The 21,286-nt window shown below is 43.2% G+C and overlaps 1 protein-coding gene across 1 annotated transcript in view; it reads right to left on the bottom strand.

Annotated features, from left to right (window-relative positions):
- The window catches only part of RAPGEF5 (Rap guanine nucleotide exchange factor 5), a 249,036-nt gene that overhangs the window by 11,008 nt on the left and 216,742 nt on the right, over positions 1-21,286 (bottom strand). Inside the window, exons 17-24 of the mRNA XM_088457353.1 lie at positions 21,098-21,247; positions 18,843-18,934; positions 18,112-18,234; positions 16,514-16,692; positions 13,712-13,802; positions 13,209-13,259; positions 12,045-12,132; positions 11,155-11,219 (exon numbers count right to left, since the gene is read on the bottom strand). Of these exons, the coding sequence (XP_088313479.1) occupies positions 11,155-11,219; positions 12,045-12,132; positions 13,209-13,259; positions 13,712-13,802; positions 16,514-16,692; positions 18,112-18,234; positions 18,843-18,934; positions 21,098-21,247 (839 nt within the window). The remainder of the gene's footprint in view (positions 1-11,154; positions 11,220-12,044; positions 12,133-13,208; positions 13,260-13,711; positions 13,803-16,513; positions 16,693-18,111; positions 18,235-18,842; positions 18,935-21,097; positions 21,248-21,286) is intronic.

The following is a 21,286-nucleotide window of genomic DNA, read 5'->3' as shown; positions in this document are numbered from 1 at the left end:
CTTAGCGCGCGCACTGAGATGGTCCATCCTATGGGAGTGTCGCAGCAGGCGTGTCATGAAAGAGGTTGCATACACAGCTGCTCACATAGGAGGCCATACACTGACAGAGGAAATGAAGAAACTGCACCCGCATAGGGCTGGCAACTACACATATACCATTCAGCCATACAGGGCCTGATTCAGAGTTGGATGCAGTTGCAGCTGTGGCTGCGATTTTTGGCATAGTCGCAGCGAGCTTAATATGCAGATGCTAGTTTAGGCATTGGCCTTGTGTGCTGGAATGTGCCGGACAGCGCAAGCCCTGAGTTGCCTACTTTCAATGCCCGTGGATAGTGCAAATGAAAATCAGTGAGTAAATGCCTTCCATGATGTAGGCACCCACTAAGCAGGGGGTAAAAGAGGGCTAAAATGTTGCCTCCCCCTGTGCACTGTCCTGACTGCCTGTCTCATTGTGACTTCAGCACAGTCCAATATTCAACTAGGGGAGCCACAGCCACTGTCACCCCAACTGCTGCAAAACATCACTGGCAATTGGTGCGGCTCCCCTATTTGAATAATGAACTGTGCTGCAGCCCCACCTCTGGAGCCGCCACTAGCCATATGATCCGGACATGGCTTATGTAAAGGGGTATGGGAGGGGAATGTGTTACTACACAGGTGAGGGAGGGGAATGTGTTACTACACAGGTATGGGAGGGGAATGTGTTACTACACAGGTGAGGGAGGGGAATGTGTTACTACACAGGTGAGGGAGGGGAATGTGTTACTACACAGGTGAGGTAGAAAGTGTTACTACACAGGTGAGGGAGAATGTATTACTACACAGGTGAGGGAGGGGAATGTGTTACTACACAGGTATGGGAGGGGAATGTGTTACTACACAGGTGAGGGAGGGGAATGTGTTACTACACAGGTATGGGAGAGAATGTGTTACTACACAGGTGAGGGAGTAGAATGTGTTACTACACAGGTGAGGGAGGGAAATTTGTTACAATAGCATTGGGAGGGTGAAACTGGGCACATCAGCTAGTTATATATACACAAACATATATACACAAACACACATTATATATATATATATATATATATTGTCAGACGTAGACCTTGGCACAAAAAAAATTTTGATAAACGAAGTGGCAGGAACATTTCAAACAGCAATAGTGACAGTGATTTTCAAGTCTCAGAAAGCGACGATTCTAGTAGGTCACAGAGAGGCCCTTTAGGGCAGGCCCCTGTACCCTCAGTGGAAACCAGGTCAGATCAACTACCCGCAGAGGCGGGCAAAATAAGAGGCAGAGGAAGACCTCCCACCAAGAAGAAAATCTAATTTTTAATCTGTCTCAAAGACAACTATCTGCATTGGAGATTCAGGTCTTAAACCGAGGATTAAGTTTTGTTCCTACAAATCGTTTTGATGAGTTTAAGTGGAGGTGTGATTCTCATAAGTTTGCGAGAAAATTGAGGCTCAAGGAGCATTTTCAGCATGAGAATTTAAGTGCTGCTCCTACGATTTTTGAGGTATTTTTGCATCGATCCTCTAGGTCCAATTATGATCCTATTTCCAATAATGCATCTTTGCGGACTTTTGGTCGTCTACTTGATGAGGCAGTCACTAAATTTGTCGCGGCACCTGGTAAGGTTCACCCCAACCTGTCTAACTCAGAGTTGCGGGCACTTAAAAATTTGGAGTCATATGAAGACATTGTCATCAGGCCTGCCGACAAGGGCGGTGCCATCGTGATACAGGATATTGGAACTTACAGGGCTGAGATTGAGTCCCAATTATCAGACACGGCAGTGTACCAAAAACTGTCAAGAGACCCTACCATTGAGTATCAGAGGGAATTGGCAGAGATCTTGACGACAGCTAAGGACCAGTCATTAATTCCTCTGAAAGTGTACAAAGCCCTATTAGTTCAGTATCCTAGGGTTCCTGTACTGTACACCTTACCTAAGGTGCACAAAGACAGCATTAATCCCCCGGGACGGCCGATTATATCGGCGAGAGACTCATTGCTGCAACCGGTGTCTCAGTTGCTGGATTCTATTCTGCAACCACTGGTGGGCAGACAATCTACATTCCTCAAGGATACCTCTATGTTTTTACAAAAACTCGCGGACTTGAAGAATATTCCATCACACACCCTATTATGTTGTTTGGACATATGCAGTCTATATACCTCCATTCCACATGTTGGTGGCATGCTGGCCATGAAAAAGTTTTTGGGTATTAATCTGCATGAATCGTTGTTTGACCATGGTCTATTTTTGAAGCTCTTGGAGCTCACCTTATGTCGTAATTATTTCCTCCATGATGGTGGGTTCTATCTACAGCTACGAGGGTGTGCCATGGGGTCATCTGTGGCACCCTCGTATGCTAATGTTTTTATGTTTGACCTTGAACAGCAGTTGTTTTTCCAGGATGAGGAGGTGTTGAATGATATTCTGTGGTACACCCGGTACATTGATGACATTTTTCTTCTGTGGACTGGGGGTACCGACAGATTTATTCATCTTATGGAGACTATCGATAGGTCTGATTCTCCTATTAAGTTCACGTTTTTGTATCACGAAAGTGAGGTGCATTTTTTAGATGTTACGGTTAAGTTCATCAATGGGGCTTTTCAAACAGATGTCTTTCATAAACCAACAGATAGAAACACTTTTCTATTAGCCTCTAGCCATCACCCAGAACCCCTGAAACAGGGTCTACCTTTGTCCCAGATGATGAGGATAGCTCGCATCACGAGTGATTCGAGTAAGGTTGCTGGGGAGTTGGATGTACTTATTGACAAGTTCATTAATAGAGGTTATAATCCCCAAACTTTAAGAGAACAAAAAATCAAAGTAATGCTTATGTCACGCAATGATCTATTGTGTCCCAAGGCTAGGGACTCATCTAAAATAATACCTTGGACTAGTGATTTTTCTACTGCCAGTCCTATCATTAGGAGAGCCACGCAGGCGTTATGGCCAGTGGTCTCATCGGATAGGGATCTTCCTATCTTCAGAAATAGTAGACCCATAGCTGCACTGCGACGAGGTAGAAATTTGAGAGATAGACTTGTTAAAACAGACATCACGGGTAAAGCTGTCCCTGTGACAGTGAATACACAGAGAAAACAGCCAGGATGTTACAGGTGCAGTAATTGCACAACATGTTCTTTTTTGCATACATGTCAATCTTTCAAACACCCACATACGAACAAAATTTTTGACATAAGATATGTGTTGACTTGTTCTACTGATCATGTTGTATACATTGTTATCTGTCCATGCAAGCTATATTACGTGGGGCAGACTACACGTAAATTCTCAGAGCGTATGGCAGCGCATAGGTCCGCTATCAGGCTGTCATTACAAGGGAGGCTTATTGATCAGCCAGTTGCTCGACACTTCAAAGAGGTCGGGCACACGCTGGCATCACTTAGATACTTTATGATTGACCATGTGCCCGTCACTCTGAGACGGGGTGATAGGGCTAAGCAGTTACTTATTAAGGAATCCAAGTGGATTTTAAGACTTAATACCATTGCCCCACATGGCTTAAATGAAAAAATTAATTGGAATAGCCTCCTATGATTGATTTGGTATTGTGATGGTGATCTTTTATTTTCACTTTGTATTGCTATGTTTGCGATTGGGATTCTGGAGTGTGGGATTATGGATTGTGGGGGTCCTAACGGGGTATGTGCTTATTTGCTCGGTTTTTATGATGTTTGTCATTTTATGTTCATGTAATGTTGTTGGGCTTGTGATGTACATACACCAATCGGTGGGTGTCTTGCTGTGTCTTTAGGTGCCACTGCTGGGGGGCGGGGCCGGTTCACGACTGTGGAACGCAGGCTCTCTGGTCTGTGGAACGCACTCTGCGGTCCCCATGACGATGTCGGCTGTAGTTTCCGGAAGTGTGACGGTCACGTGCTTCCGGCGGATGGTTCCTGACGGACGGCTGGAGGCGCGCGCCGGTTGATGGTAAGGTACATATGGGGGGTTATGTGGTTATTTTATGTGTTTTGTTTGTATTGTGGTCCTGAAGACGGGGCTTCGGCCCAGAAACGGCTGTAGATCGAATTTAATACATTTCTATATTTGCATTTTCAATTACTCTGAGTGCCAATTTCTTTTGGATTTCTATATATATATATATATATATATATATATATATATATATATATATATAATTACTGTGCAAAAGTTTTAGGCAGGTGTGGAAATAAATGCTGCAAAGTAAGAATGCTTTTCGAAAATAGCAGTGTTTATGGTTTGTTTTAGCCATTTATCAAAATGCAAAGAGAATGAACAGAAGTGAAATCTAAATCAATATTTGGTGTGATCACCCTTTTCCTTCAAACCAGCATAAATTCTTCAAGGTGCACTTGCACAAAGTCAGGGATTTTGTTGGATTATAGTCAGGTGTATGATTAACCAATCATACCAGACAGGTGATAATGATCATCATTTTCATTAAAAGAAACAGCTGTGTAGGATGCTTAAAACTGGGTGAGGAACAGCCAAAACTCTGCTACAAAGGTGAGATTGTGTAACAGGTCACAGGTCATACACCATGGCAAGACTGAGCACAGCAACAAGACACAAGGTAGTTATACTGCATCAGCCAGGTCTCTCCCGGGCAAAGATTTCAAAGCAGGCTGGGGTTTCAAGATGTTCTGTTCAGGCTCTTTTGAAGAAGCACAAAGAAACAGGCACATTGAGGACCGTAGACGCAGTGGTCGGCCAAGGAAACTGAAAGACATATCATGCTTACTTTCCTTCGAAATCAGAAGATGTCCAGCAGTGCCATCAGCTCAGAACTGGCAGAACGCAGTGAGACCCAGGTACACCCATCTACTGTTAGAAGAAGTTTGGCCAGAAGTGGTCTTCATGGAAGAATTGCGGCCAAAAAGCCATACATTTGACGTGGAAACAAGGCCAGGCTACTCAACTATGTACGAAAATATAAGAACTGGGGTGCAGAAAAATGGCAGCAGGTGCTCTGGACTGATGAGTCAAAATTTAAATATATGGTTGTAACAGAAGGCAGTTTGTTCGCCGAAGGGCTGGAGAGCGGTGCAATAATGAGTGTCTACAGGCAACAGTGAAGCAGGGTGGAGGTTCCTTGCAAGTTTGAAGCTGCATTTCAGCAAATGGAATTGGGGATTTGGTCAGGATTAATGGTGTCCTCAATACTGAGAAATACTGGCAGGTACTTCATGCAATACCATCAGGAAGGCATCTGATTGGCTCCAAATTTATTCTGCAGCAGGACAACGACCCCAAATACACAGCCAATGTCATTAAGAACTATCTTCAGCGTAAAGAAGATAAAGGATTCCTGGAAGTGTTGATATGACCCCCACAGAGCCCTGATCTCAACTTCATCGAGTTTGTCTTGGATTACATGAAAAGACAGAAGGATTTGAGCAAGCCTACATTCACAGAAGATCTGTGGTTAGTTCTCCAAGATGTCTGGAACAACCTTCTGGCCAAGCTCCTTCAAAAACTGTGTGCAAGTGTACCTAGAAGAACTGATGCTGTTTTGAAGGCAAAGGGTGGTCACACCAAATATTGATTTGATTTAGATTCCTCCCCTGTTCATTCACCTTGCATTTTGTTAAATGATAAAAATAAAAAACTATTGACACTTCTATTTTTGAAAGTATATATATATATATATATATATATATATATATATATATATATATATACACACACATACACACCCCTCAAATGTCAAATATCTTCCTGCTTAGGAACAAAGCTGATACTATAGTGGAATCAAAACAATAAACAGTGTATAAAAATACCACAAAAGCAATCTTCAGGGTTGCTGTCGGTTAAGACATGTTGACAACTTATTTGCATCCACTATGATGAACAAAACAGTTGAACTGAAAACAAGGCTCGCACGGGGTATGTTTATTGCTTCTGAAAACCGAAACAATACAAAAGCGCCAGAGGCAGGAAATGATTTCCCGATTATCAATCTTCCAGCAGTGTTGATGTATCACAGATTGAGAACAACAAGAGATGTATCTCAGCATGGAAAACACAGTGAGGTTAGACTATGCTAATGGGCCACATAACAACAACAAGTACAGAGATATTTTAACAGACAGATCTGCAATTGCCGAGCACATCTAAAAATACACTGTTTACTACCAACGTGCTCTATGTATAAACAGTTACCGTACAATAAAGCGTTTCTATTTCAGACTGCGGTACAAAACTGGCCAGGGGCTGTGATATTATAGAGACAGTGAAAGTCATGAATACACAGCTAAATTTTATGTCAAATTGGGAAATATAATTTATGGTATTGGTATGTTTTGTCAACATTCGTGCATTCATTGACCATGCCGGCACTGATGAAATGTTGACATGCTCAGAATGTTAACAAAACAGCGGGTTCTGGCGGTGCTGCGATCACTTAATGACTGTCCACCTGGTGACTGCATCCCTAATTTAACACAGGGAAAAGCATCGAGAGCTGTACTGCATGCTGGAATTCAGTGAGATATTAATGCAGCGGACGAGGACCGACAATAGAAGCGGCAGCATACATCTCTACAAGCCGCCATTCATGGACCGCCATTACACCCGGCTAATGTATCCAGCGACAGCACTTCATTCTGTACCCAGCACCGAAGCTCCATAGCAGGTGCAGGTCACACACTGGAGGTAGCCAGCACCGAAGCTCCATAGCAGGTGCAGGTCACACACTGGAGGTAGCCTGCAGCTTGCACGGCGATTCAACACAGACCAATGTACAAGCTGGTGACCATTCAACATCACCGACCCAGTTACTAAAGACAACTATCAGTGCTTCAACCTTCCGGTTACAAAGGACAGCCACCACTGCTATAATCTGCTTTATAACCATACCAATCCACTGAAGACAGTAATATTATCTAACACTAGAGCATATACCTTGTCATTGGAACTTTGTCTATTTAACAAACTTATGACTTTTTCTGCATAAGGTTTATCTATTTAAAGCAGCTAATACAGAGCAACATTGTTGCAAATTATTGCTAATTTATGTCAACAAAGTTACCACTGCATGTTTTATATGCATTTTATGAATACAGTTTTTTTGAGGAATCAGTATGTAATACTGCCGGCCGCAAATCCCGACAGTGGAAGCCCGGCAAGGGTGAAGATCCCGACAGCTAATTTTGGTAAGTACCCCTAACCCTACCCCCTCCCCTAACCCTCCCATAGGAGTGCCTAACCCTAACCTCCCCCCATAGTGCCTAACCCCCTCTAAGTGCCTAAACCTAACCCCCATTCCCTAGCCTAAACCTAACCCTCCCGGGGGTGTGCCTAACCCTAAGTCCCCCCGGGAGCCCTAACACCTAACCCCCCCCCCCACGTCTGTCCGTGCCCGATTTACCTTCGTTCGGTATGCTGGGTGTCGGGCTCCAGGCGTAGGTCTAATGATAATGACGGGCGTCGGGATTTCGACGCCTGTCATTAGCACCTTGCCGGTATTTGGGCATTTTGACCGTCGGCTTCCTGACTGCATCCCTTTTTTACAGTATATTTTATTTTTTTGAGATTGTGGCAATAAATATTAGATCGATTTACATAGTAATTCGTTTATTGGTTTGAATTATAGGATTGCGCGGCCAACTTTTTAACATATCCCTAATTTATAGCAGCCAAGACTTTGGTATCATGGATTGGTTGATCTGGAGATGTGGAATACTTACACGTGGTCACATCTCCAGATGCTGTACCTCTGGATGGCGTATCATTTGGGCTCCCAGGGGGCTAGTGTAAAGATACGCTTTGATGCCGAGGATTGTTTTAAAAAATAAAATAACAGTATATTTTTTTTTATAACTTGCGATTCTTATCCCTAGTTGAGTTGTGATGCACATTACGGGGTCATTATGCAATCAGTCACGCAGAGCGGCTTGTATATGATTAGGAAAAATGCTCTGATTAGCCTCAGAGTTCAATTAAGATCATTCATTTGTTGCGGCTCCACTAGGAGCAGCCATCATCGTTCTCATATCATTCTACAGGCACCAGGATGCCCTCGCAGTCAGTGGCAGTTCCAAAAAATATATATCTATGATTCACTTAAAGATTTGACCCTGCTCTGCCGGGGCTCTGCCAGGTAGCCTGCTGCCCACAGGCTACCTGGCAGAGCCCCGGTTCTATGCAGCATTAGTTCTAGGGCACTAACTTTAGCTAGAGAATTTGTGGCCCCTGTTGTAGTGTGACCAGCCTAGTCTGGCATAGCCTGGTGAATATTGCCGCATTTGTAGGGTGGCACCACACTAGATATCCCTTTGCCTAAATTCTGATGTAATTTACAGTATATGGGGCCCTATGAGAGAAAGACTTAACATAACGTCAAATATGTTTAATTAAATGTGCGAAATCCAAAGCCACCAAGCAGACATCTTTTTGCCTGGACTCTACCAATCTTATGCAAGAGGGTTTCTATACCTGCAAATACTACACAGCTACAAACCTAATGTAATTGCTTTATTCAAGTTACACCAGACAAGTACTGTAATGTGAACATATGAGAAGTGCGCACTATGAACTTGTGTAAGAGACCGTACAGAGCACATGTGCATGGGAGACATCACCAAGAAATCCATGGCAGCATCATAGTACATATTTGTCATTCCTCCTCTATCTTCCGTGCGGTATGAGTGCCACCGGCTCCCGTACAACTCGGCCGACACTGGGCGTCTTTTTTTGCTGCAAATGTGTCACGTACAAGCAGACTTTGCTGATTAAAGCGATATGTGGCATGTGTATGCTCTGTGTCCGGCCCAGTGTGTGTGTAACATCACCACAACGGAACGTGGTGTGGGAACAGCCGCTGACACTGTAATGTAGCATGTAGTATATAAATACAGACCATACACATGCCACATATCATTGTAATCAGCAAAGTCTGCTCATGCGTCTTATTCGTAACACATTGCGAATAAGACGCATATACGGCAAAAGACGCATGAAAAGATGCTCGGTATGAGTGAACTCGCACGGGACTAAGGGCCTGATTCAGACTTAGGAATAGAGAGAGAGAGAGATCTCTCTCAACTGATCATCTTGGTGAAACCATGCTGCACTGCAGGAGGGGAAGATTTAAAATGTGCAGAGAGATTTAGATTTGGGAGCAGTGTTTCCAAACTGACATCTATATTGTAGAGTAATAATAAAGCTGTGCAGTATTTGTGGGCTACATGCAAAAGCAGCCAGTATTTACCCCACATGTAAAAAAATGTATGTAATTACACCCCTTGGATTGCGATATGGTTTGTTCAGGTTCACAGTTGGGAGAGATATCTCTCTATTCCCAAGTCTGAATCAGGCCCTAGGCGTGACTAGAAGTGCTGCTCAATGCGACTGTAGCAAACACGACGGAGGACACCTCTGTATTTCATGGCAGAGATTGGACAAACTGATCACTTAACAACAGCAGCCTGGGCCCTTCACCAGTCTGTGCTTTATAGGAAAGAGGCAAAAAGAAAACCATTGAAAACGGATTACATAAAATCTCACTTTGTAGGCACCATAATGTAGGGGAGCTTCATACCAGGTCATGGAATAGTCTATTGTCTAAAAACATGTAGGAATTCAATTAGCCGCAGGGGGGGGGGGGGGAATCATTTCAATCAGATAGCATTTTCCACGCGCGTTAACCCACTGATTCCACTTAAACTGCAAAATGAATGGGTTTTCCCTGCGCATTAACCCCCGAGGGTGCCTTTTCTCCCAGACTCTGTCCTCGCAGCTCCTGAAGCTGAGAGAAAATGTCCATCTCTGTAGTTTAACGTGCAGGGTAAACCACGCTGATTGAATCTCCCGGTGTAGATAATTAACTAATTGTATTCCCCGCTTGAATGACCTTTCTGGTCTCAATTCTAGCCGCTATGTTGGCACAAGGCTAACTTTGCACACCATCCTGTGTGAAGCAGGGTAACGGGGCATAATGGTATGGGTACAATTTTGATTCAGGAAATTTGTTGATATAGATGTAACATGACATCAGGATAATGAACCAAGGCATACAGCAAATGTCACATTGTATTGGCTTTAATACAAAAGTGATTAATCCTGGAGTACAGACCTCAATCCCATTGATAATCTGTGGTACGATCTGAAATTGACTTTTTACTCACATCCCTTTATCCAACCCAATGGAACTCAATCAATTTGTCTCAGAAAATTGGAGAAAATTGCAGTGCCCATGCTTATAGAGACTTACTCAACTAGATTTAGAGCTGTAATTATAGCTAAAGGCCCTTTTATCTAGTATTCAAAACAGGGTGGTAGATATATAATTGGTTACGGCCTGACATTTGGCTTACTTGTAGGCCATCTATGATATGCTGTGAAGTGATCGTGGATCCTCCCAGCACACACAGTGCATGGCTACACTCCGCTCTTGGGACATGCCCGCGGAAATAAGTTATGTGCCTCGTGTTGCAAAGGAATGGAAAAGTCTCAAGTGGCACACTGTGGCTTCCATGCACAAACGTGTGGCCAATTCTCACTCACACTGCAGATTGGATTACACTCCAAAAACAAATGCTCCCATGTGTCCCTGCCAAATGGGATTGAATCAAGGGCCTGGTTCAGTTGTACGCTATGCCGATATTTACGCAGTTAGCCAATTATTGAATTACAGCATATGCATCTAAAGCTGGGTACACACGGACACGGCGATATACCTGTAGTGCATCGGCAGGTGTGTACAGATGATATGTCTGTGAATGGTGTTGTTCACTGACATCTCGCATCTGTCCTGCAGCACCGCCGATGTTGCTTTTTGCTTTATCTTGCAAATATATCGCCACGTCTGGCTGTGTGTACGGACAACCCGCCGACTGCCGGTACACTTGCTGCAGGGACCCGCTGGTGACTGACATCTCAACTGGGCGGACAATTTAAATGACCTCTCAGTTCGGTCGATGTGACGTCAGCGCAGGCACATCGGCCGAACGTTTGGTAAGTGCCTAGAGTCGTGTGCTTTTATTCAGTCATAGAACACTTTGATTACTTCTAAATATCCATATAATTTACAGTAGGGAATGTACTATGCCACATTTTACACACACTCTGGCATTATCTTTAAATCAAATTAAAGTTTTATGTTACTAAAATTAGTTCAGTGACTTACCAGCTTTTCAAAGTTGACAAGGTTATCCAGAAAGGTTTTATTTCCTTCATGAATAAATGTGACATCTAAAACAAACCAGAGACATATAAACATATTAAATACTGTGCATCATATAGCTAAATTTTTCCTACCAAAGTATTAAAATGCATGTAATTTTCCCTAACCTTCTAAAACATCAAACAAAGCATAGCCAGATACATATACAGTCAATAAAATATATAGTTTATTTCCTAGAACTTTCTAGACAGTAATTTTGTTCCTGCATAAACTATATATGAATACTGAGCAATGTTAGCGACTGTTAAAGTATTCAGCATCCCTCAGTCAGGGCAGACAGATGAGTCAGAAGGAATTAACATACTTAACATTCATAAATACTGGAACATCCACATGAGCAATACTCAGCTGTAAATTTTAATTACCAGAGATCCTTAAGAGCTCCAGCAAAGCTTCAAAGCCATCGGAGCTGGAACGCAATTTGCATTTAAACCAGCATTGGATACAGCTGTCTTTTAAGAGATGGAGGCGATGAAATAATTGAGCCACAAATTATATACATGGGTGCCCCAGTTGTTCTTAAATCAGAATACATTTATATGAAATATTGGACATGAATTTAAACTGAGAGAATGAAACATTTGGAAATACAGAGTGAACATCACACTCTATATAACAATTTACCAATACTGGGACGCTCTCATTGTTTTGTAGATGGTGATTTATTAAGTATTGTCATGTGCGACTATATTACTATGGGAGTGGGCTGCTCCACAAGCACGGCAGCATTACATGATTAAACTAGCTGCTGGTGCTCAATACTGACGGGATGCATATACAGAGCAAAGCAAAACCAATCATTTTGTTTAGACCCATATCAATACTTTACTTACCTTTTAAGAGTAACGGCATAAAGGGAATTTTTGGTGGCTTCATTTTTTTAAAAGCGTCTCTGTAAGCTTTGTGGTTTAGGGATGGATCCTGTAACGGAGCATTGCAGGGTAAAGTCAGCATTTTTACATTCCATAGTAAGTAGGAACATCACATCAATTACACTATAATAGGACTATATAAATATGTCTGTGCATGTGACTCATTGAGAAGGCATTATTATGTACAATAAAAAAGAAAGTTTGAAAGACTTAATGTATTAAATAACCTAAGAGTGCCAATGTCATATTGTGCGCATCTAATATAGCCAATATATTGAATTACACACTATATCCAGGCTACTGAACTGTACTTTATAATACAACATGACTAATGGGCACAACCTCAGTATAAAGAGTTAGTAAATATTAATTTGGTCATCTGTTTCTCTTACTGTAGGGGGTAAATGTATTGAGCATCGATTTTACCAAATTGACAATTTTCAGTGGTTTTGCAAAATTGATGATTTCGATCAGTTTTCCGATCAAGATGTAAAAATGGTAAAAGTTTTGCCTTTTAATAAAATAGTTGTTTTACATTAATTCCTGTTGGTAAAATTGCCAAAACTGCAGCTTTACACCTATAACCCCAAGTCTGTGCACTGTGAGAGACACGTGTAGTCAGACCAGGCTGCTTCACTGTGTCCTGTGTAAGAGAAGTATGACCATCTCGTCCCTCAGCACACTACATACATGCAGTTGCAATATTTCATCTTGGGCGCATGTCGTCCTTAACCTGTGCAGTTATCGTAACTTTGTACAATGTAATTAGTGTCTTTGTGATGTTTTCACATGCTGTTCCATGAATACATACAGATATAGTTTCTCCTGAAACGTACTTGCTCTTTTAATGCAGACTCCATCCTGAATGTTTGCTGTGGTTTTGCAGCCCTGCACACTATCTACCTGTCACATACACGCTGAGGTGCGGATAGGTTTCATTCAGCTAAACAAACATGAAGGCTCCTTACTGCTCACTGCTGTCACCGTAGACTAGTCAGTGAAATGCTGTATTCTGATGAATATTGGTTCAGCCTTCCGCTTTCTCCAGCACGATGTGCACACTTGTAATTAATATTAACTATCCGCACTGCAGTGCAACCAGTATAAACAGAGCAGGAAACTCACCGTCAGGCTTTCAAGTTCAGAGAAGAGTTTCTTGAACTTTCCTGGGATTTTCTTGGAATGAACATAAAGAGAATAGATAATGTTACCCCGTAGCACAGGAACACAAAAAAAGTTTGACTTTGAAGGCTCTACATGGATTTTGTGCTATGAATGCCAAGTGTGTTCCTCTCCAATTTGATATGGTAACAGTGAGCTTAGAAGTAAAGTTTAAACGCCTCACAGCAAAAGTGAGCAGTCCCACTGAGTTACTCTGTATAAAGCCTGAACTTGCACATCTGTGAGACCGGATAAACAAACAACTACTGTATCTGCCAGATGGGTTATTCTGACTGGTTAACGAAATCCCAACGACATGCTTCAGCCATTTTATGTTAAGATTCAGAAATAAGCAAATATTTATGGCGCCAGCATCATTTAAACAGCTTATCCATGTTCTTTTTATTACCCATGTGTAGAATGAGCCACAATACAAAAACAAAGAAACGCGCAACGCCGACATTTACCTCCCAAGTCTGAGAGAGCCGACTGACCGATGCCGTGTTCAGCCCCATAATAATGGCAAAGAATGAATTCAAATTCCTTTGAGCTTTGCAACTGTTAGGAAAAGATAATACATAAATGATAACCTAATTACTCTTTACAGTTTAGGCTATTTGAGATAACACTTATTTTATATTCAACAATATTGCTAAACTGAACATGGGCCCTGTTACTTTATCTACCATACACACTGTGGGATTCAGAGTTGGGAATAGAGTAAGATAGAGCAAGTCACTGTGCACCTGGACAAACCGTATGCAAGGGGAGCAAATACATACATTTGTTTTGCATTCAGGGTAAATACTGGCTGCTTTTGCATGTAGCTACTAGCCCACAAATAATGGGCAGCTTTATTATTACACTGCAATTTAGATGTCAGTTTGGACCAGGGGCGAATCTAAAATGGGTGCAGGGTGTGCGGTGCACACGGGCCAGGAGGGGGGCCCGCAGCGCATGCGTATGCACAGTGAGAAAGTCTCTGGGAAAATGGCGGCCGCGCCATTTCCTCAGCAACCTGCGAAGTAGACTCTGGGCACACTCTAGTGCCCAAAGTCTACTGATGCTGCGGTCAGCGGTCAGACGCGTCAGTCTGCTGACGGCCGCCGGGAAGAGAGGAGGGGGCCCCGGATGGGGAATGAACACGGGCCCCCTCCTCTCTTAATACGCCCCTGGTTTGGACACGCCCCTCCCAAATCTAAATCTCTCTGCACATATTAAATCGGCCCCCCCCTGCAGTGCAGTGCAGCATGGCTCTTGACCAAGATGCACAGCTACTTGCTATTTCTTAAGCCGGGTACACACTATGCGATCCACTGAACTATCCATCATTTCAATGTGGCAATGGATTTTGCTTATCGCATGTGATATCATCCGAGCGGCCGTGCTGCGTGACCAACTGGATTTCGTATGTGACACTGTTGCAGGTAAGGAAGGACGGAACAAGGGATCGTTCCGTCGTTTATTACATTGCTGTATGTGTAACCGCGGTAATGATATGTAGAGTAGTGCTCTACACATCGGCAGGTGTGTACCCAGCATTACTCTATTCCCAACTCCTAATCAGGCCCTGTATTCAGTGCTAGTAAAATTGGGCCTAATCCAGAGTTGTACGCGGGACACACAGTAGCTACGTCTTTATAAATATGATAATGCTGCAATAGGCGTCTTGTGTTAATATAGGCCTCCTGCATGCTTGTGCGATTTGCTGCAGTGTCTGAGTATGCAGCACTGGATCACTCGTGAACCCTCAGATTACTCAGAATGGCTGTTTTACATTCATAGCCTAGGCCAGTAAATCTGTGTAGGATGACTCTCGGAAAACCGGGGAGACGCCCTCATTTTTAGGAATGCTGCCCGGCACCAGTCCCTACCCTCCCCAAAATATCTGCAGCCTTGGATTTGTATGCGAACCATCGGGTTTGCCTACAACTCAGAATCAGGCCCATTACCACAACAAGGTGTAGTCTCTGCTTAGGCTGAGCAGGTCTGGACATATATTGCCCGATATACAGCTCAGGTACTTATTTGGATTATTTTGGTAACTCAAAGGGATTTTTTGCCATGGTATGACTATTAGAAACAAGGGAATCTAGTAAGGTGTTTTTTTTTTTTTTAAATTAAGTAGAAAATCCCTTTAAATCCTTAGCCAGAATACTGCATTATACTGCTTCACAGACTGTAATGGGAATGATGATACATTACTACTGGATGGTCAGGTGAGGGACAGTAAGTGATATCAAGGAGACTGCTGGAACCCGTATAAAGGTAAGTATTATAGATAGCGGTGATCTACACATGCGTTGTATTTACTGTACAAATAGTAAATTCCTCTAATACTTAGACACAACATAGATATGAATAACAAGTATTAAGAATTTCCATGAGCTTTTTGCACACCAATATATAATGTGACAAATTTTAATTGTGAAAGAAAACCACTCATACCCCTGTCACTGTTATCAGGATGGGCTGTGTGTGACGCTATGGTGCTGACGAGAGCGGTACGTAGACTCATTTGCGGACTGTATCCGGAGGACTGTGCACTGCACATGGGCTGATAATGGGTGATGCAGAATCACACTCGTTTCGGTCACATCTATGCCTACAGGAAATGGGGTGGAATTGGGCAGTAACGCAGGCACAGCTCAGTGGGGGAAGGGTGTAGACAGAGCTGCGGGCTGTACAGGGCTGGATGTCAACAATAATACCCCCGTTTGGCGGCGTATATTTTGCACCTAGTACAGGGCAGGCACAGGTGGGTACTAATGATGTATACAGTAAGCTAATATATGTAATTTTTCCATGCACACATACGCTCTGTTTAATTCCCACTCTGCATCACATCCTATGATTCTGATCGGATTATATGCTTGTTCTCTGCACAGCGCTGGTCTCTGTGTACCGTCTGTTTGAATATATTGTATTTGTGTATTCTATTATAATTTCACTGCACGGGGCTACATACACTCTGTGGTAATATATAACTAAACCACAATAATAATAATTAGAATCAGGTTTTCCTAGAACTTGCTACACTGGAATTAAAACTGGCGTTTGTTTTTTTTGCTGCAGAATGTATAGAATAACCACCAATATCATCATAAAATGTATTGGGAACAGCATATGCCAGGGGTAGGCGACAACCTGATCTTCACAGACTTCATGATGCAGCACATATCATACAAAGCAGCACATAATCACACAATGCAGTCCATGCCATTCACTATTAAATAGTGCATACAGAAATGAGCATCTCCCCAACTTACTGAGCAGCGATCTTGATGAACTTCTTCACCAGCTGCACCCGTTTCCCCAGCTGGCTGCAGAGCAGGATCTCCGTGGCCACCCAGAGCTGGACCTCGTTACATCTCTGAAGCAGAAGGCTCAGGTTCAGCGTGTTCTCCCCCTTCCCTTGTCTGCTGAACGTGAAGTAAATCAGCTCTTGCTGTAAAACAATCACAGTTTCTGTTTTGGTCAGGCCTGGTGATACTGCATGGTGGACACATATAGCCGACATATGACACACATATAGCTTTATATATAGAACGGTCTTTAGGGGAAATCATATGTTATTTTATTGGTTACTTGCACTGGGCCTGATTCTGAGCTACGCACAATGTTCTAAGCAGTTGAGCGGTTTTTATTCTAGTGCGCATTAGTGGTAAGGTGCACTGTGCATGCGTCCAGAGTCTGTGGGCACAGAGCCCCCATTATAAAGTGGCTATGCGGATGCACGGAGATGGTCTGTCTTATGGCCGTGTTATGGGAGTGTGGCTGGGGTGTTACTGAGGTGGTTGCAAACTCAGGTGTATAATCACTCACATTACAGGTCAAACTCTGACTGGGAATCTGCACCTATGTTACGGCTGGTGTAAGTTTTGTAATGTGACCGATGGTTTTGTCTAAAGATGCACAAAGTTGGTGTCTCAGTCCCTGCACATGTAGACGCATGGATGTACACCAGGGAAGGGCTTGTAGCGCATTTGCCGGCAAAAGACGCAGATGCGGACACAGCAGAGTCCGACTCAGTCAGACCCAATGTATTATGCTCTACATGTACTAGAAAACATTTCTGTACTTATGAACAGGTTCCGGAGCTGCCATACTGTACTACTAATTCCTCCAACAACAAATCACATATTTTGTCTAGACTTACATGGAGCAGCGTACACACTACATAACAGTGGGATGGTGGCTTGCATTAATAAAACAAAAACTTTTGCAAAATGAATCTCAGAGACAGGGAACTACACTTTATTTATTCCATCAGAAAAATAATGAGGAAGAGTAGCCGTGTCTGTGTAATAAATAGGCAAATTGAGGCTCCCCAGCGGTAATGAAACTACAAATCCCAGCATGCCCTGCCAGCCTAGTCTCTGATTAAAGCGGAACTGACAATAAATGAACATGTCCTGCTCATTCACTCCAACAGGCCAATTTTCGGCAGCCTAATACTCTGTGGCTAATTGTGGGCATGGCTTTGTAGAACAGGTGCGGCCATTTATGTCCTGAGAATTTTGGGAGGTCTGTATCACAAACCTATGACCTTGTTTTCTTCCTCTCTAGTGGTAGCAGATCCCATCTACGGTCAGTGTTTATGTAATGCATAACAAGGGCACAGATTCAGACTTTCCATCTAAAGTACACAGTGGAAGCAGCTATTTTGTGGACTGTGCCAATTTTCATGAATCTTGCTCTATTAGGAACATCAATGAGACATGAGGCTGCTTTCTTACAGATATTTGCCCCGACTACATATAGTGGCACCTATGGTATATAGGCGACGGTTAGTTTGACTTGGAACCAATTTTCCGCTTATTCTCTATATATTTGTTATTCACACGTGATTCCTAGGAGACCTCACCTCATGTATTGAATTGAAGAGACTCCAGTCAAAACTGGTTAGTTCTAAAGCGATATCCCAAGTGTTCATCCCCAAGATCCTAACCGATCTGTTCTGCATCTCTTCGTTCTCTGCAAACGGGTTCTGCAAACACAGCCAGGGAAAACCCAGTGTAAACATTGGATGGGGCGAGGATGATTTGTTAGCAAAGCAATCCAGGTTGAGTGCACTTTATTTTTTCACGCTTGTTCACCTCCTACAAGATTATTCAGTCAATTTAGGGGAAGGCCTTGAGCGCACAGGAGTGTGATGAATTGACACTCATTGAACAAAGCACTCTGGGCAGAAATTCAATTATAAAGAAACTGACCAGGCAGATAGGACAAAAAAAAAATAATAAAAAAATACTGTGTGCCCAATAATTAACTCTCTGAGTGCCGAGTATGACAATACAGTGCTCATATCTGACACCATGCCGTTATCCTGTGTGGTGCAATAAAGCTGATACATAAATAACTGAAAATAATAAAGTATCAATATGTCGACGCTACACTACATGTCAATTTGGTACTTTATAGATAAAGAATAATAATAAGCTTTAAGAAGGAATTAATGTTTAAAATGTAATATTCATGTATCAGCATGCAGTAGTCAGGCTACAACGGTGAAATCAATCATCTTAGATACTGTATACGGAACACACTCCCACAGATACACTTATCTGTATTCTGCCCCACAGTTGTGTCACTCACCAATGTGTCACTCTTCCTGTAGGTATACATACGGCTGGATGCCTCCAGAGACTTGGACAAGGCCATTTCTGTTGGCAAAAGTTCATGTTTTTCTGTGGAAATAATAATAATAACAATAATAATAAAAAAAGTGCTTTGTGAAAACCGAGCGGTTTCTCTACACAGAATAACCATGTTTTTTTAGGGAAAATGGAGAGAAAACGTTGTCTGCTTTAGAAATAACAGATCTGTGTACAGCTATGGTATCCTGCTTTTGCAGATATTTTCTATTTGTTCAACATTAAGGAATACACAACGATAAGGTTACAGCCTGCACAGGTAAATTCTATTGCATTTGTCAAAGAGGCAGCATGTTTTGCATAGTGGTTAACATTGCTGCCTCACAGCCCTGAGGTCATTAGCAGGTGCGGTTGAACAGAGGGCCTGATTCAGACCCGGTCGCAAGCGCTGTGCGCTCGCAACCGGGTCAATGGTGGGCCAGTGCGCATGCGCACGACGGAGCCGGCTCCGTCATGCGCGAGACTCGGGTAGCGACGGGCACTCCGTCGCTCCGGTCTCGCAACAAAGGGGGCGAGCTGTCGATGTTGAGTGACAGCTCGCCCCCTTTGGTGGGTGGGCCGGGGGAGTGGCTGTCCAAACAGAGGCATTCCCATGTGAAAGCCTCCGTTTGGGGACAGCCCCACTGACATCACGAGTGATGTCAGTGGGAGTGTGTTAGTGTCAGTGTTAGAGCCGAAATCTCTCTGGGGCTTGCGGCAATGAGACCCTACCACAAGGGTCTCGTTGCAAGCCCGATGGTTGCGATGGTCTTGACCATCGCGACCATCTTCCTGGCCGCTCGCTATAGCTGTGGGTGGTCACCCAGGAGGCCGTTCTAAAAAAAAAAAAAAATAGCCCAGCCCTGATTCAGAGCAAGCACTCTGTCAGAGCGTCCGGCTCTGAATCAGGGCCAGAGGAGGGGTCACTGTGCCCAGGGCCGGTGCTACCATTAGGCAACCTTAGGCAGCCGCTGAGTCCACACGAAAAAAAAAAAAGAATGGCATAATTCATGGCTGAGTGGCATATAATGAATTTGTGGCACAGCTGTTGCATATTATGAATTTGGGGCAGTGTTATTAGGTACATTATGATTTTGGTGTTCTGCTGTGTGTAATATTCTACATAGGATATTGTGAATTTGGGACACTGCTGTGTGGCATGTTATCTAACTGGGGAGACTGATGCGTGGCATATTATGAATTGGAGGGAGCAGGGGTTGTTGGTGAAATGTTGCCTAGGGCGCCCGGAAACTTTTCACCCGCCCTGACTGTGCCATAGTCTACTGTGCATGCGCCGACATCTGGGAACATGGCTCGGATGCCATTTTCCCAGTGATTTCTGTGGCGCCGATGCAGAGGTAAGTATTGCGAATAGATGCAAGGTGTGCAGTGTGGGAACATCTGGACTCAGGAAGCTGTAAGCACCAGGCATCCTGCACCCATTATACATATGCCTATGGTCACGAGGCACTGTGTGTGTAGAGTTTATATGTTCTCCCCATGTTTGAGTGGGTTTCCTCCAGGTGCTATCGTTTCCTCCCACACTCCAAAAAACATACTTTTTAATTGGCTTTAATCAAAAATAATTAAAAATGTGATTACTTGGTCTGATTTAGAGACGGACGGGTCTCTACAGTGCATGCACAGATTTGAACTTACACACTTTTGCATATGTACATCCTATTCTGAGTTCGACAGAACGTGGCCTAATCTGTCTGACTTCTGTGAATTACTGAAAAAGTCTCTATATGAATAAATGTTAATAAATTAATAGATTACTGCATGGTAGCTGCAATTATTTTCTGCCCATCCATCTCTCTGTATATATTTACAAAACTGACATTGCCCCCTTAGTAATTACATATTAAATCAAGCACACGTGTGTCCTTGTATGTAATAGAATGCTTGAGCACTAGAGACTGTGTAAAGATGTTTTCTTCCTTTATATCTTTATAAGATTATTGATGATTCAAAACGAATAAAAATCTACAATCCAGAGAAAAGTTACTTGCTGAGGAGGAGGCGTTGCATGTTTTTTTTAGGAGTGGAGAACTAGCTGTCACCATGGTAACAGCCCCCTACTAGAATTGCACAACAATAGCTGTGGTCACACAGCAGAGCGCGTCCCCTGGGTACGGGAGGGAGAATGGATACCTATGCCTCATACTGTCATGCGCTATTCTTCAGAGACATCAGTAATTGTAGAAGAAGAATTACCCCCAGAAAATGTGACAGTGACCAGAGCCAGGTCCTCTTCTGGATGCTGTATCCGCTCAGCCACTATCTTCAAGATATCTTGTACAGAGCTGGATACTTTAGTCCTGATGCTGACGTAGGAGTGATCTGTTATGTAGACACGGCAGAAAACTGCACAAAAAAGGCAGGGAACAAGGGTGAGCATTCCTG

Source organism: Taudactylus pleione, unplaced genomic scaffold (genome assembly GCF_031769625.1).
Source record: "Taudactylus pleione unplaced genomic scaffold, aTauple2 ptg000758l, whole genome shotgun sequence".
Lineage (NCBI taxonomy): Eukaryota > Metazoa > Chordata > Amphibia > Anura > Myobatrachidae > Taudactylus > Taudactylus pleione.
Note: the sequence above shows the minus strand (reverse complement) of the source record. Positions and strands in the feature narration are given on the sequence as shown.